The sequence below is a fragment of the Leptonychotes weddellii genome, chromosome 11 (genome assembly GCF_054177405.1).
Source record: "Leptonychotes weddellii isolate Sample4059 chromosome 11, ASM5417740v2, whole genome shotgun sequence".
Classification (NCBI taxonomy): Eukaryota; Metazoa; Chordata; class Mammalia; order Carnivora; family Phocidae; genus Leptonychotes; species Leptonychotes weddellii.
This window is the reverse complement of record NC_138379.1, coordinates 93,897,656-93,913,722: the sequence shown is the minus strand read 5'-3', so window position 1 is coordinate 93,913,722 and position 16,067 is coordinate 93,897,656. Positions and strand designations below refer to the sequence as shown.

The 16,067-nt window shown below is 43.2% G+C and overlaps 1 protein-coding gene across 1 annotated transcript in view; it reads left to right on the top strand.

Moving 5' to 3' along the window:
• DYNC2H1 (dynein cytoplasmic 2 heavy chain 1) overlaps positions 1-16,067 on the top strand; it is a 260,672-nt gene that overhangs the window by 136,329 nt on the left and 108,276 nt on the right. The window contains exons 70-73 of the mRNA XM_081797372.1: positions 3-365; positions 482-572; positions 11,763-11,923; positions 15,116-15,241. Coding sequence (XP_081653498.1) covers positions 3-365; positions 482-572; positions 11,763-11,923; positions 15,116-15,241 — 741 coding nt within the window. The remainder of the gene's footprint in view (positions 1-2; positions 366-481; positions 573-11,762; positions 11,924-15,115; positions 15,242-16,067) is intronic.

Here is a 16,067-nt window from a genome sequence, read left to right as displayed (position 1 = left end):
AGACGCTCTGTGTGACCGCCTGTGTGACGGCCTGTGAGACGCTGTGTGTGACGGCGTGTGAGACGCTCTGTGAGACGCTGTGTGTGACGGCCTGTGAGACGCTCTGTGTCACGGCCTGTGAGACGCTCTGTGAGACGCTCTGTGTGACGGCCTGTGTGACGGCGTGTGAGACGCTCTGTGAGACGCTCTGTGTCACGGCCTGTGAGACGCTCTGTGTGACGGCGTGTGAGACGCTGAGTGAGACGCTCTGTGTGATGGCCTGTGAGACGCTCTGTGAGACGCTGTGTGTGACGGCCTGTGAGACGCTCTGTGTGACGGCCTGTGAGACGCTCCGTGAGACGCTCCGTGAGACGCTCCGTGAGACGGTGTGTGTGCGGATGTGCACAGCGGTCCCCGTGGACGTGGTTGGGCAGAGCTGGTTTAACTCACCAGCGTTAAGGCTTGTTGGAAGTGGGCTCGGGGGCTTTCCTGCTGAAACTGCTCTGCTCTTTGTCCGCAGCTTCTCGTGGTGCAGGCCCTCCGGCCGGACAGACTGCAGAGCGCCATGGCTCTGTTCGCCTGCGGAGCCCTGGGTGAGTCTTCGGCCGCCCCGCCCCGCCCCGCAGCCCCGTGCTTTCCGCGGACGCCTCGCTTCGCAAGGCCGGAAGGGCGTCTCCGTCGTCGTGCGTGTCTGGAGACCTCGGGGTTCAAGAATGTGTGTTGGGTGGGACTGCAAGTCCGGTGCTTAGTTCACATCCTGGACTTAGTTACGGTTTGATACTTAAAAAGTCATTTTATGGTGAAAGCCCTTTAGACATTTATGCATTCACTCTTTTTTTTTTTTTTTTAAGATTTTGTTTATTTATTTGACAGAGAGACACAGTGAGAGAGGGAACACAAGCAGGGGGAGTGGGAGAGGGAGAAGCAGGCTTCCCGTGGAGCAGGGAGCCCGATGCGGGGCTCGATCCCAGGACCCCGGGATCATGACCTGAGCCGAAGGCAGACGCTTAACGGCTGAGCCACCCAGGCGCCCCTATGCATTCATTCTTAATTAGGAGTTAGATAATTAAAGTAAAACAAAGAAATAATCATAGTCTTGCGGGGAAAAGCCTTCAAAATGAATTATTTTTGCTCTACAACAAAAAATGAAGGCTTTGTTTGTGTTTTAGGTTACAATCTGTGCAGTCCATTTTTAAAATCTCTCAGTCTTACCAGAAAGAGCTAAAAGTTACTCATTTGTTAATAAAGTATACCATGTTTTGATTTGCTGAAGAGAATTTGGGAAAACTGTGTTAGGGAAAGACGACGTAAAGTATTTTAGTTGAAGTATGGAGTGATCCAAGAAGAGCGAATCTTTATTCTAAACCACAGGAAGTTTGGAAATGAAGAATCTGGCATTAAGTAAAAAAGTATGCTGACATTTTTTTAGAAATTCTCTATTTTAACATTTTATTCATTGTTAAATTTTATGTTGAAATTTTAAAAATTTTTTATTATGTATGTTTTCATTAAATAAGAATTGTTCATATAAACAAGCTTAGCACAGAATTTTAGGAAATTGAAAAGAAATATACTGGGTTTTCCACGCTCCTCCCTGGAAACCTTTACTGAGGAATCATTCAGTGTTTGCTGTAAAGCTGTTGGGGTTGATATAGCAGGTCGTATTTTGAGGAGTTGTCTTAGTTTCAGTTTTACTCTACTGGACACGCTCTCTCCTGTAAACTCGGCGTTCATGGTGATTAGCTAACGGCAGCTAACCCTTAAATTGCTCTCACTATGCACTGCACTCATATCTGCTCTTAGTCCTCAGGGTAGCACTATGAGGGGCTACTTCTGAGGAAGCAGAATCCCACAGCTAATAAATGACAGAATGTAAACCCAGCTCCATTGTTCATGTTCTTATTAATAAGATGTATCCTTAAACCTTAGATTAAGTTATTTCAAACACACATCCTTCCCCACCCTCACCGGATATATTAGTTTCCTGGGTCTTCCATAAGTATCACAAACCAAGTGGCTTCATGCAACAGAGATGTGTCGTTTCTCAGTTTTGGAGGCTGGAAGTCCAAGATCAATGTTTCCGCAAGGCCACGCTCCTTCCGAACCGTCGCAGAACCCCTCCCTGGATTCTGGTGGTTTGCTGGCTGTCTGGTGTTTCTTGGCTTACAGCTGCTTGATCCAAATGGCATTTTCCCTGTGTATCTCTTCCCTGTCTGACTTCTTTTTTTTTTTTTTTTAAGATTTTATTTATTTGAGAGAGAGAGAATGAGAGAGAGCACGAGAGGGAAGAGGGTCAGAGGGAGAAGCAGACTCCCTGCCGAGCAGGGAGCCCGATGCGGGACTCGATCCCGGGACTCCAGGATCATGAGCTGAGCCGAAGGCAGTCGCCCAACCAACTGAGCCACCCAGGCGCCCCTAAATCTATCTTTTTTTTTTTTAAAGATTTTATTTATTTATTTGAGAGAGAGAGAGTGAGAGAGCACATGAGAGGGGGGAGGGTCAGAGGGAGAAGCAGACTCCCCGCTGAGCAGGGAGCCCGATGCGGGACTCGATCCCGGGACTCCAGGATCATGACCTGAGCCGAAGGCAGTCGCTTAACCAACTGAGCCACCCAGGCTCCCCCTGTATGACTTCTTATGAGGGGCCTACCCCAGTCTGACCTCACCGGAAGCTAAGTAATTCCATCTGGTGGGACCCTGTTTCCACGTCAGGTCACACTTTGAGGTATTGCCATTATGGCTTCAGCTTCTCTTTTTTGGGGGACAGCATTCAGCCCACATCTATCGGCCATCTTCTGCTTTACCCTCTGGCAGAACACACGTGTGCACACATGTGCAGGCATTTTGAGGCTCCGGTTAAACCGGTCACTCGGTTGGCTGCTGATGGGTCTGTGGAGATGCATCTGCGCCTGCTCTGGGCTTCCCTTTCCTTAAGCATGAGGGGGAAATGTCTCCCTGTCTGTTTCTGATGGAACGTCTGTCTCCTGGATTATTTATACTCAGGTCTGGCAGAATGTTTATACACCTAACTCCTGGTTGCAGGTGACAGACGCCCAGCTCAGAGTCACTCCAGTGAAACAGGGGAAAAGCTAGAGCCAGTATTCAGAAAGGAAGAGGCAGGGCGGCTGGCCTCAGCGCCTGCAGGTCTCGTGGACTCTTTCTTGGTCTCTCTCTGTTTCTCTTCCTTCTCTCCTCTTCTCTCTTCATATTTGTGTCCCTGTTCTCTCTTTCCTGCCTGTGTATTGCCCTTAGTCTGGGGGTTCATGTGTATTCTGTGCATAAGGCTGCCGACCTCCTGGGGTAGCATTTAAAGCTTGTGATGAAAGAGAACTTTCCCTCCCAGCCTCACCTTCAGAATCCCAGGAAGGACTCTGCTGTGCTCGGCTTGGGTAACACGATCCCCTCTGCAGCTAATCCTGCTAGAAATACATGAAACTGCAGTTTCCCCCAAAGAAATCCTGGGTGGGGGAAGGACTGCTACCAGAAATGAGGGGAGAACTGCTGGTACCAAACGATATGCATTCTAATAAGCTGACGTGTGAAGTGCTTTAGCTCGTTCTCATATTTCAGTACTTTGGTAGTTGAACCATTCATGTATAAAGTGCATTTTGAGAGTCTAACTCCTTTAAGTGTTAAAAATATCTAATTTTTGATTCTGGAAAATGAGGTGTTTGAAAAAAGATGTTAGTGTCCATGTTAAAAAATACTCAGGAGCATACTGAATCTTGTGACTGAGGCATTTAACGTGTTGCCAAATGTAGACACACATGGTAAGTAATTGTGCAGGGTAGGCATATTTACTTAATAAATATGAAAACTGTCCCTGTATTTGCAACTTGGAAGTTGGCTGATGGAAGTAGCCTTTTAACAGCCTTTTTTGAGAAAACAGAAGCCGTGAGACAGGAGTTCTGCACTTGTTGTCATCATATCTTCCAGGTGGTAGCACGGGCACTGTGTTCGTTCTGCTCTCCCTTCTGTCCATGGGTGACGGCCTTGCCCTATGAAAGGCCAGCCCGTCTGCCCTTTGTGTTTTATTCCTGCCATCATCCCCTTCTCCATACCCCTGTCCTACACACGTTCCCCTCTCTAGCTGCTTCTGCAGCAGGACGTGTGGGCAGCGTGTCCCTCGTGAGAGACGGCAGTAACCCAGTCCCTCGGCACTCCCTCTGTGTCCTGCTCGTCTGTGCGTCCGTCCTGGTGGTCCCATGAGCTCGCTCTCGGTACGTTCAGTCGTGTCTTCTGCCATATTGCTATGTTCAGCAGTGACTTCTGTGCTTTTGGCTTATTTCGTCTCTCAGCAACACTGTTCTTTCTTCTTCCTTTAAATGCTTTCTACTTTCTTGTCTGGTGATTGTTTCTTCTTTCAGTCCTCAGCCCTTTCAGGCTATTCCTTGTGATTTTCCTCTACTGGCTGTTTCTCTGCATGTCTTCGAAATGTTGGCCTCTTCTTCCTTCCACTACATTCTCTTTCTTGGTAAACTCAGCCCATCCCTGACTTGCAGTGTCATCTCTAAATGCCTGACTCTTTGATCTCCTGTTCTGAGCCCTGACCTCTTCCTGAAATTCGAAACTCGTATGTCCAAGTGCTTATTTGATGTTTTCACAGGAATGTCATATTGCAAATTTACCAGGACCAATACAGAACTTCTGACTCAGCTATGCCAGTATCCACTCAGCTGCTCAAACCAAACACCCCAAAGAAACCTTTTCTCTTTGTTTTTCACTCCCCATACTCCATCGACCAGCAGGTTCTTTTGCTCCATCTCTAAAATTTGCTCTGAATTAATTTGCTACCAGCCGAATGCAGACTATTATCTCTTCTCACCTCAGTCACTGCCGTAGCTTTGGCTCTGCCCTCAGATATATTCAGAATCCACTTCTCACACCTCCACTACCATCTGCCCCCTCTGTTTAAGCCACTGTCTCAGAGCAGGATTACTGCTCTTCAGGCTTCTTTTCTTTTCCACTCCCAGTTTCTTCCCAGCATAGCAGCCAGAGTGCCTTTAGAAATACAAGTTAGATCATATTGCTCCTCAGTTCAGTCTTGTGATGGCATCTCATGGGCCTGAGTCCTTACCTTGTCTTAAAGGGTCTTACATCTTCCGGTCCTTGGTTCCCCACTTAGGTCTCATCTCCTTCCACTCTCACCCTCTTTCAGTCCTTTCCAACCATGATAGCCCTTTATTCCTGTTCTTCCAGAGCCCTCAGTGAGTTTTCTGCAATCTCAGGACCTTTGCACTTGCTGTTCCTTCTTCCAAGGGAGCTCTCTCCCTCCCCCGTTATCTTCCCCACTTCTCTGCTCAGATGTCATTTTTTTCAGCGAGGATTTCCCTGAGTGCTCTGTATAAAATAACATACTCATACTCCTTTACCTTGTTTCTTTTTCTCCATAACTGTGACTACCATCTGACATACTGTTATTAACTGATGTTCAACTAGAATATAAGTCACATGGGGGCACATATTTATGTTGTTTATGGTTGTGCCCCAGGCCTTAAATAGCTTCTGGAACAGAAGCGCTAGAAATGTTTGTTCTTATTTGGTCTCCCTACTTGAGTGCTTGTTTCCTTTCCGATCCATTCTCTTTGTACAGCTGTGTAATCTTTAAAATAGTGAAACCAAACCATCTCCATTTTTACATAAGATCTCAGAAATCTCTCAAAACACTTAAAATAAACTCCAGATTCCTTACATAAGCTGACAAGACTCTGCTTGCTTCTCTGACCCCATCTTGTGCCATTCTTGCTTGCCTCTGGGCTTTAGTGCCAAAACAGCCTTAGCACCTTTGCACCATCTGTTTACCCTGTGCTTTCCCTCCTTTTTCTTGGATCCTTTTCTGGAGACTTTATTTAATATAGGGTTATTTTCCAACGACCTGAATAATAGTTCTTAGTTCTCCAAGATTATTATTATTATTCCCTTTAATACTTTTTTTTTTTAGAAAAAAGGTTATCTTATTAAAATTCAAGTATAATTAGCATACAGTGTTAGTTTCAGGTGAAAAATAACAGTGATTCAACACTTGCATACATTACCTGTTGTGATGAGCACCGGGTGTTGCATGGACATGTTGAATCCTTTTTTTTTTTTTTTTTAGATGGATAGCTCCTCTCTGTCATTCAGATGTTAACTTACAATACTGCAGTTTCAGAGAGGTCTTTCTGGGCCACCAAACGGCACCAACACATCAGCCTGTTTTAATTCTCTAGGACCCAACACTATCTAATGTTTTTGGCTTATCTCTATATTTATCGTCTGCTCCATAACTCAGTGCAAGTTTCAGTAAAACAAGGCAATTTTCAGAGAGGCTCTTCAGTGTCTATTCTTTTCTCATTCCCATAGTCTTTAAAAATGTCCTCTTTGTACCACATTGCACATGACCTTCCTTCCTTCGTAGTCTGACCTTCTGCCAACTCTTTGGAATACTTCTGTTATGGTACGCTTTCACCTCCTGGTTAAATGACATTTAAGGTTTAATGGCATTAACTAAAAACCTCATGATATTCACATATTCAGATGCTTTGAAAGTTTAATATACTTCTAAAATCATATTCTGCCTATTTTTAAGCGAAAGTTATATATATTGGTATATGGCTGGATGACTTTGTATTCGGTCGGATGGTTTTATTAATACAGTTTTCATATAAAATTGGAGTTTTTAATGTATGAATGAGTTTTAAAAAATTCAAATTGCTAGAGAATGACAAGCACTTACCTTTTTTTAAAATTTTTTAAAAAGATTTTATTTATTTATTCATAAGAGACAGAGAGAGAGGCAGAGGGGGAAGCAGGCTCCCCACTGAGCAGAGAGCCCAATGCGGGACTCAGTCTCAGGACCCTGGGATCATGACCTGAGCCGAAGGCAGACGCTTAACCATCTGAGCCACCCAGGCGCCCCAAGCACTTATTTCTTTTTAATCAGATTGTAAAGATTTGATTTCAAATGTAATTTTTCAAGCATCATTTGTATGGAAAGATTTTTATTAAGTTTTAGCAATCTTTTTTGTAATCTGTAAACTTTCAAACAGTAACTTAAAAAATGTGTTTATGAAGGTAGTGTTAATTTCAAGATAGGACAGTCCTCAAAACTTTTAGGCATGTCACTTTAATCCTCCAAACCAAGCTTTAATATACGAGCCACATCTACTATATTACTTTATAAAATAGCAGTTACCAGATGCTAATATTGGGACTTGAGTAATTTTGATCGAATTTTGACTTTTTTAAGTAACTGCTCTGAGCAGGTGTTGTGCTGTGTATGTGAGGTTATCAGGAGCAGGTTCCTTGAAGACCCTACAGCAGCCCCAGGGAGGCCCTCCATTAAGAGTCAATGTGAGCGGGGTGGCTTTCCTGTTTCAGAGCTCCTTCCCTGATGCGGGCCTGTGTCCCATCCCAGGCACCTTGCTTCCGTGGCTCCATCTTTCTCGTGAAGTCTGTGTCTGAGAGGAAAGGGGAAGAACAGAACGACATGCATATTCATTTTCTTTTGCCTCTGTTAACAAATCGTCACAAATTAGCAGCTTTGGACGATATCTGTGTACTGTCTTACGGTTCTAGGGGTCAGAGGCCTGCTGGGCTGGCCTGGTTTCTCTGCTCCCAGTCACACAAAGTGAAATCCAGGCGTTGGCCCTGCGTTCTCAGGGGGAGGAGGCTCAGGGAAGCAGTCATCTCCAAACTCACTCAGGCTCTCCCAGAATCAGTTGCATGCCTTGTAGAATTGAGGTCCTCCTTCCCTCCCTGTCCTGGAGCCCTCCTCAGGGTGGAGAGGCCACTGGGGTTCTTTGGCTCGCAGACCCCTTCCTCCATGGTCACGGGTAGCAAGGGTAGGGGGGCTCTTTCTCAGGCTTCCCATCCGTCTACTCTCCCCTCCACCTCATCTGTCCTGCTTCTCTCTTCTGCTGTGTCTCTGTGACTTGAGCTGGAGAAACTTAGTGCTTTTAAGGATCCAAGTGATTAAATTGGCCTACTAGGATAACAGAGGTGAATGCTATTTTAAGGTTCACAACCGTAATTATGCCTGTAGAATGCCTTCATAGCAGCACCTAGGTTAGGAATCTTGAAACAGATGGCATTCTGCCTACCACAAAATGTTGGACTGTTTGTTTCTAGGCTTGAGGAGTATTCCATTTCTAAAGAGTTTCTTCCCATTTAATTGGTTGATGTACCTTGGGTTCCATAGTGGTTCTCAGTTTTCCTTCTTTTTCTTGACGTTCGTGGTACATTCTTAGAGTTGTCCTTTCTCACTAATAAAGGAAGTGTAATTTTGTACTCCAGAAACTTGTCAGTTCTCTGTTGGGGAGGATGCGATGAGTGAGGAAGAATGAATCTTTCATGCTTACCACCTATAATAGTCTGATGTTAATTTGCTACTTTCTTTACTCAGGTACCTAAAAAGTGCAGGATTGGTATTCTTTCTTTTTTAAACTGTAAATTATTTCTTCTTTGATGATTTTGGTATTTTATCGGAGTAAAATAAAATGCAGTAAAGGTGTAAGTTATTTCTTTGACTGATTTTTTGTTCTTTTTTTCCTTTTGAAAGAAATGATACGTTTTAAAGATGCATGGTCAAAATTTAAGATCCCAGTAATTTTTCAGTAGTTTTATCCTGTGATAATTCACAATGCAGTGAACATCTGTGGCTCTTCAATTTCATTGAATAGTTTTGGATGATTCATTCTAACAGTTCTAGTGATATAGTGAGTGAAAGGTACTTGGATTAATAAAACCAGTGATTATATGTATAGATCAGTTCAATTAAAGTGCAATGGGGTTATTTTATTGGGAGTTTTGTTGGCAAAATGGCTAATATGGAATTCCAAATAACATGAACCTTACTTATATTATCATAAATGGTATATTTTTTCATGTTTTTTTCTCTAACCCAAAACATTCCAGTACTTTGAAATATTGTATCATATGAGTTAATGAACATCTGTTTATCTTCTGTGGAATTTTAACTTTAGGAGGAATATTTAAATTTGTGCTAGAGTATGCCTATAGAATGGTGAGCAAAACAGACGCGATTCCTGTCCTCCTGGAGTTTGTAGTCTGTATTTGTTAATTTAAGAAATGATGTAATCTGGGGCACCTGGGTGGCTCAGTTGGTTAAGCATCTGCCTTCGGCTCAGGTCATGATCCAGGGTCCTGGGATCAGGCCCCACATCAGGCTCCCTGCTCCGTGGGAAGCCTGCTTCTCCCTCTCCACCTACTTGTGTTCCCTCTCTCGCTGTGTCTCTCTCTGTCAAATAAATAAATAAAATCTTAAAAAAAAAATGATGTGGTAATCTGTATTTTAAATTTTTAAAGACACTTTTATATTAACATGTAATTTCCAAATAAAACACGTTTCGTTCAGTAGTTATCTTATAGGAACCTATCTTCGTATATATTCTGATGTTTATCACATAATATGTCTAAGTAGAGCTCTATGAGAACAGAAGAAGACAAAGATAGGAAGCCCCTGGTGTCCCTTCATCCTGAGATCATTGTTTTTTTTTTGTTTGTTTGTTTTTAAAGATTTTATTTATTTATTTGACAGAGACACAGCGAGAGAGGGAACACAAGCAGGGGGAGTGGGAGAGGGAGAAGCAGGCTTCCCGCCGAGCAGGGAGCCCGATGGCGGGGCTCAATCCCAGGACCCTGGGATCATGACCTGAGCTGAAGGCAGACACTTAACGACTGAGCCACCCAAGCACCCCGAGATCATCATTGTTAACGTGATAATGCTCAGCTTTCTCTTCCTTTTGGGCGCAGGAATGTGCAGGTCGTGCAGTATGGAATCATGTTGTCTGTTGAGTAATCTGCTTTTCAGTAAATTACCACTTAACTCACCATTCTTGTGATTTCAGCCCCAATTGTATGGCTATCAGAAATTACTCAGACCCCTCAGGGTGTTTCCCCAAGATTTTTCACTAATACCAACAGCTACAGTGAAAGTTTTTGTACCTGCTTCTGCATTCACATCCTGAATTATTTCTTAAATTATTATAATCTCAATGACTGAGTCAAAGGCCAGACATAATTTTTAAGACTTTTGATACATGTTATAATATCAGTTCATTTAATTGGCCTAGAATGTTTATTGAGTTTATGAATAAATCAGTGAGTGAGTGAACAGAAGCATTGTCTAATTACATTGCCACAAGTACTTAAGAACTATTTTCGATTAGGTCTTAAAACAGGATGATAGTTAGCAACAACAACTTATTTAAAAATAAAATTCATACAATATACCCCTAGAAGCAGTTCATCAACTTTCAGAGGCAGTTGGGGCAAACTCAGTGGTGATTAGGAATATTTCTTTTTTCTTTTTTTTTTTCAAAGATTTTATTTATTTATTTGTCAGAGAGAGAGAGAGAGCACAAGCAGGGGGAGTGGGAGAGGGAGAAGCAGGCCTCCCGCAGAGCAGGGAGCCCGATGCGGGGCTCGATCCCAGGACCCTGGGACCATGACCTGAGCAGAAGGCAGATGCTTAACGACTGAGCCACCCAGGCGCCCGTAGGAATATTTCTGCCTGTGACAGTTCTTACTTATCCTGACGACTTGATGTTGTGACGAGTGGAGGGGAATGGGGCAGGTGTGAAATTGGTCTCTTCAGTATGGTTATCTAGAAGGGCCTTCTTTGGCCCATCTGGAGGGCATTGAATTTATATTTTAAAGTGCTGACTACAGAAATCATTAAGAATGTCTTTCTCCAGTGATTTTAGAATTTCTAAGGCGCAATATTGTCTATTCATGTCTACCTTTCTTGCCTGTGGAGTCGTTCTGTTATGTTCTGCTAATCTGTTTTTCAACTCTTGTGTCATACTCCTCTTTTTAGCTCAGTTCAAACAAGTATATTTTGATTAGCAATTGAAGTGGGTCTTCTTTAGCTTGGCTTTTACTAAATACGTCAGTCATGGAAACATTTCAATTTTAGTAGAAGAGATTTTAACATAATAGCAAAATTACAATTTCTTGTCTGTATAGGACTTCGTAGTTTCGAGTTTCAGATTCAAAAAAAGCACAGGTGAATTATGTTGAATACAGTTAGCAGTTAGCTGCTGGGTGACCTCTGGCAAGACGTTCAATCTTCTATTAGTTTTCTTTTACGTAAAATAAATAGCTGGTATCACAGAGTAGGTGATGAGTAAATGGAATCTGTTTTTATTCCTATATCCTCTTTTGCTCCCAAATGACGTACGGGTTGTTTTATGCCTGTTTTACAACTGAGGAAACTGAGGCACCTTGTATTTTAGTGATTTGTGTAGGGTCACTTGGCTAACCTGAGAGCTTATATACTTCTGTCTCCAAACGAATATTCTTTTCATTCGATACCACTTCCTATTTTCTCGTAATGCGTGGAGGTAGGGAATAGCCATCCTGTATCATGACGGTGAAGCTGTTCGCTAGATTCTGTGGGACTCTGACTCCGGTGCACGGCACGGGGTCGGCACTGAGTTGCCACAGAAATGAACGAAACGTAGTGTAGCTGGGCAGGTGGCTCAGTCTTCTCTTGCAGGCAGAAACTTGCGTAGCAAGAGCACAGCACTGGTGGTGTGTTCTTCGTGCGCTGGGCGTGGCCGTCTGGGTGCCCAGCAGTCCGTGTTGTTGCAGCGATTCGCGGAGATCGTAGGTGCAGAGCGGTTGGAAGCATTCCGTGAGATGGTAGTGACTGCTAGTCCGTGAGTGGTTTTACAGTGAGGAAACTGTGATATGTACGGGATTATCACTCACCTCCGTTTTCTGCTACATCCTGTAATCACGTTGCTTTTTGTTTTCATGTCTTTCACATACATCTTCCAGGACTGAAAGAGCTGTCCCCGCTCCCCCTGAATCTCAAACGGCTCTACAAAGAGACACTGGAAATTGAACCCATCTTGATAATTATCTCCCCGGGTGCCGACCCTTCTCAGGAACTTCAGGAGCTCGCCAACGCGGAGAGAAGTGGAGAGTGCTATCACCAGGTCAGCGCCCGTTACCTGCTCTTCCTGCCCTGCCTGATCCTGTTAGGGAAACATGTTTCATGGGGGTAGGCCAAGCAACGTCCCCCGAAGTGCCCAGGTCCTGCTCCCCAGAGCCTGTGAATTTGTTAGCTTCCGTGGCGGAACGTGTAGTTCCGTAAGTGTCTCCACATGGAGACATCTTGCATGAGTCAGGTGGGCCCAGGGTCATCCCAGGGTCCTCCCAAGGGGGAAGCTGGGGGGCCCGCGTGGAGGCACCGGTGTGCTGATGGCGCAGTGGCCAGAGCAGTGGGAGGCGCTGGGGTGCTGGCTTGGAAGGTGCCGGAAGGGACCGCAAGCGAAGAGAATGCGGCTGGCTTCTAGAAGCTGGAAAAACGAGAGGGAGATTCTCTCCTCGAGCCTCCAGGCAACACCCTTGTAGTAAAGCCAGACTCCTTGAAGTTAGATGGGGCCTCTAATCTCCAGAAATCTGGTAATAAATTTGTCTGGTTTTAAGGTACTAAATTGTGGTAATTTGTTATAGCGCTAATAGGACACTAATATATTTGCTAAGCTTTTGAGAATAATTTTTAAATTTTACGTGGATGCTTTTACAGTAAATCAGCAATATTTACATAAACTTGTGAGTAAAACTTAGGTAACAGAGGACCATTTTTTTCTGAGGTAAATTTAGGAGTTTACCTTGTTCAGGTTGCCTGCTTTGTGCAATTCAGTTTGCATGCTAGTCAGAATATGTATTTAATTTACTCTCAGTTTTTGACAACTGAATAAATAAACCGCTTTCATTATAATGATTAAGCAGCAAATGGAGAAGTCGGAATGTTGTGGGGAACCTGGACGGAAGGCAGCTAAGAGCAGGGAGTGGTTCTCGGGCGAGGGAATCTGATTCCACCCTAGGTAGGGTGTCCTGACGCCTTAGCAGGGCACCATCAGCAGTCAGTGAGGAGCCTGCATGAGGGGCCTTGTCTGCACCTTGTATCTGTTGGTATTGATTTTAGCTGCAGGGTAGAGCTATTTGCATCTGCAGTAGGTTTGGCTATTTAAACATGTAAAGTTTTGTGTACTGAATTTGCAAAATTGTTAAAGTAAAGCCTTTCGATATGGACATAATTATTCATGATTCTGTTATTTTAAAGTTTTGTTGCTGTGCTGAATGTATATGCTAAGGCTAATACATTCTTGATGCAAAAAATTAATTTTTTTAAAGATTTTATTTATTTGACACAGAGAGAGAGAGCGTGCATGAACAGGGTGAAGGGCAGAGGGAGGGGGAGAAGCAGGCTCCCCGCTGGGTAGGGAGCCCGATGTGGGACTCGATCCCAGGACCCTGGGATCATGACCTGAGCCGAAGGCAGACCTTTAACCAACTGAGCCACCAAGGCGCCCCCCCAAAAATTAAGTTTTAATGGCAGAAGTTGTGTAGATCTCAGAGGGGATGGGTGGCTAACCATCTTCTTGACATTTTCCTTTTTCCTGTTGTGCTTTTTAAAAAAAAAATTTATAGTAAATATTTTTTTCTGAGGTTTTATGAATCTTTAAGCTTTTTTCATATAATTGATGCTTTATGGGAAACGCTGAGTTGCCTATTTTTAGCTGTCATTTCCGTTGAGCAAAATACTTAACCTTTTCTCTAATTCTGTTGTACATGCCTATGCTTGCATTTTTTTTTTTTGTGGGATTTATTTTGCATTTTAATAATGGCAAACTAGTAGGTGCATCAAAACAATTCAACCACTTTGTTTCACCTCCTATTTGTTTCATTCAGGGTTAGACCTTGAAATTAAAAAAATCAAGGGGCACCTGGGTGGCTCAGTCGTTAAGCGTCTGCCCTTGGCTCAGGTCATGATCCCAGGGTCCTGGGATCGAGCCCCGCATCGGGCTCCCTGCTCGGCGGGAAGCCTGCTTCTCCCTCTCCCACTCCCCCTGCTTGTGTTCCCTCTCTTGCTGTGTCTCTCTCTGTCAAATAAATAAATAAAATCTTTTTAAAAAATCAATATGTGAGTATTTATTACCTGTGTTATTGCATGCTTTAGTATGCAATGAGTTAGACATGGTTCCCACTGTCAATAACTTTATAGTCTAATTGAAAAACAAAATCAATACTTGAAAAGTCAACTAAAAGGCAATGAAATGCTATGTTGTATTCATTATGGAGACAAATCACTGTGGTTTGCAGTAATCTATAACCGTAGTCTTGAAAGTGTTTTGACCGTGTACCCAATAAAAGCTGAGCCAGGAATCTCCATGTGTCTGTTCATAAATTATCTACATGCACACACCTTGGCTGTCCTGGTGCACAGGTATGCTGTAAGCTGGCCTGTACAAACAGGCTTAGGAGTCCAGACTGCATGTGGTCCGTGGGTGTAGCCACCTGGGACTCTGTACTAACACCTGCAGAATCTGACCGTGCAGTCTGAGCGCAGTCCGTCGTCTTGGCCTTCCAGCTCCGAACATGCTTGCAGGTTGTCTGCTCTACGAGGAGGACCGGGCCCCTCGCTGAGCGTCCTCAGTACAGGTGGACGACAGCACCTGGGAACATGGCCCTGGGATTCCAGTGAGCTCGGGACGCCCATGCCCGCTCTGTCTTTATTCTCTTCTTGGCCCTCAGCCCCCTCGGCCCCCTCTCTCTGAGCAGCCCTAGAGGAACAGTGGGCAGAGTGTAGAGTCCTCGCCCCGTGAGGATTTCCTGGATGACGGAAGCTAGGGAATCACACCATTACACAGTTAGACCTGTAGCTTGAGAGCCAGATACGTGCGTTGTTGGAAAAATCAGAAGTAAATTTCAAGGAAGTGGTAGTATTAATGATTAAACATTAATGATTAAACCCTCAAAGAATTCAAGACGACAGTTAAAAAAATTTCCTTTTTTTTTTAAGGGTCACATTTGAGAGGGTTAGAATTGCAGGAAATAGGGGAATGAGAAACAAAAATAAAACTATTCAATAATTCTTTATACTCTTCTGTAACTTGCAAAGCTATAATGATAATGTATTTTTAATAAACAGAAAGTATTAGAAATCTACTGATAAAGGGCAAAAACAAGACAACTGTTGGAAATGGCAACAGAGTTATTAAAAACTTAGAACTCTCATCAAAATAATTGAGTTCAGTATGTATGACAGGTTAATTTGACTCCCTCCTGTTACGTGTTACCGGATTTATTGTTTAGTATTGTTTTTCATTTTGTTTTTGCAGGTTGCTATGGGTCAGGGTCAAGCTGATTTAGCAATTCAGATGCTGAAAGAATGTGCCCGCAATGGGGACTGGCTGTGTTTGAAGAACTTACATCTGGTGGTGTCTTGGCTGCCAGTTCTGGAAAAGGTAGATTCAGATAAATGTGGTATAAATGGTATATTATGGTATACTATTATGTGGTATAAGAGCATATAATTTACAATTCTAAACATACACAAATATTTTTATAAAAGCCAATTCTTTTTCTTTTTAAATTTTTTTGGTTACTTTCACTCTGCATTTTACATTATAATAATGAATGTTAGTATCAGACATGGATTATATTTATTAAAGTAATTTTTAGATCTCATTCTTTTAGAACTCTTGACAGTTCTTCTGTCATTCATTCATTCCTTTATTCTACAAGCACTTGTTTAGTACAGAAAAAAACGAGCAGTTGCCCTAAGTGTGGGTTGCATACAAAATTTGTAACCTGCTCCGTGGGAAGGAACTTGGTTTAGAAGAGACAGGCCACTTTAATAACTATATTGTAGCATCATAAACACTATGGAAGAGAATTTACAAACTGCCATCAGTGATGAATTCTGCCTGGGACTATGGTAATGAAGAGTTGAAGAAGATATCCCCCTAAAACAGGGTGTTTAAATTGACAGATGAGTAAGAATTTGTCAGGTTCCAAAGAGAGTAACAGGTGGAAAGAATAATATTTGTAAAGACACAGACATAAAAATTTGAATAAGTGACCAACGCACACAGCTTGGGCAGAGGAATTCAGATGGTGAAGCTTTGAATTTATAGGCAATAGTGTACAACAAAAATTGCTAATAAAGGAACTGATGTCCTTAAAGAACTCTGTGAGGTATGGATCGAAGCAGTGAGAACCCAAAGTCCCGCACGTGGTTGCTAGTTGAGGCCTCTCAGTTGCTGCTAACGCTTACTTTGTACAGACTGT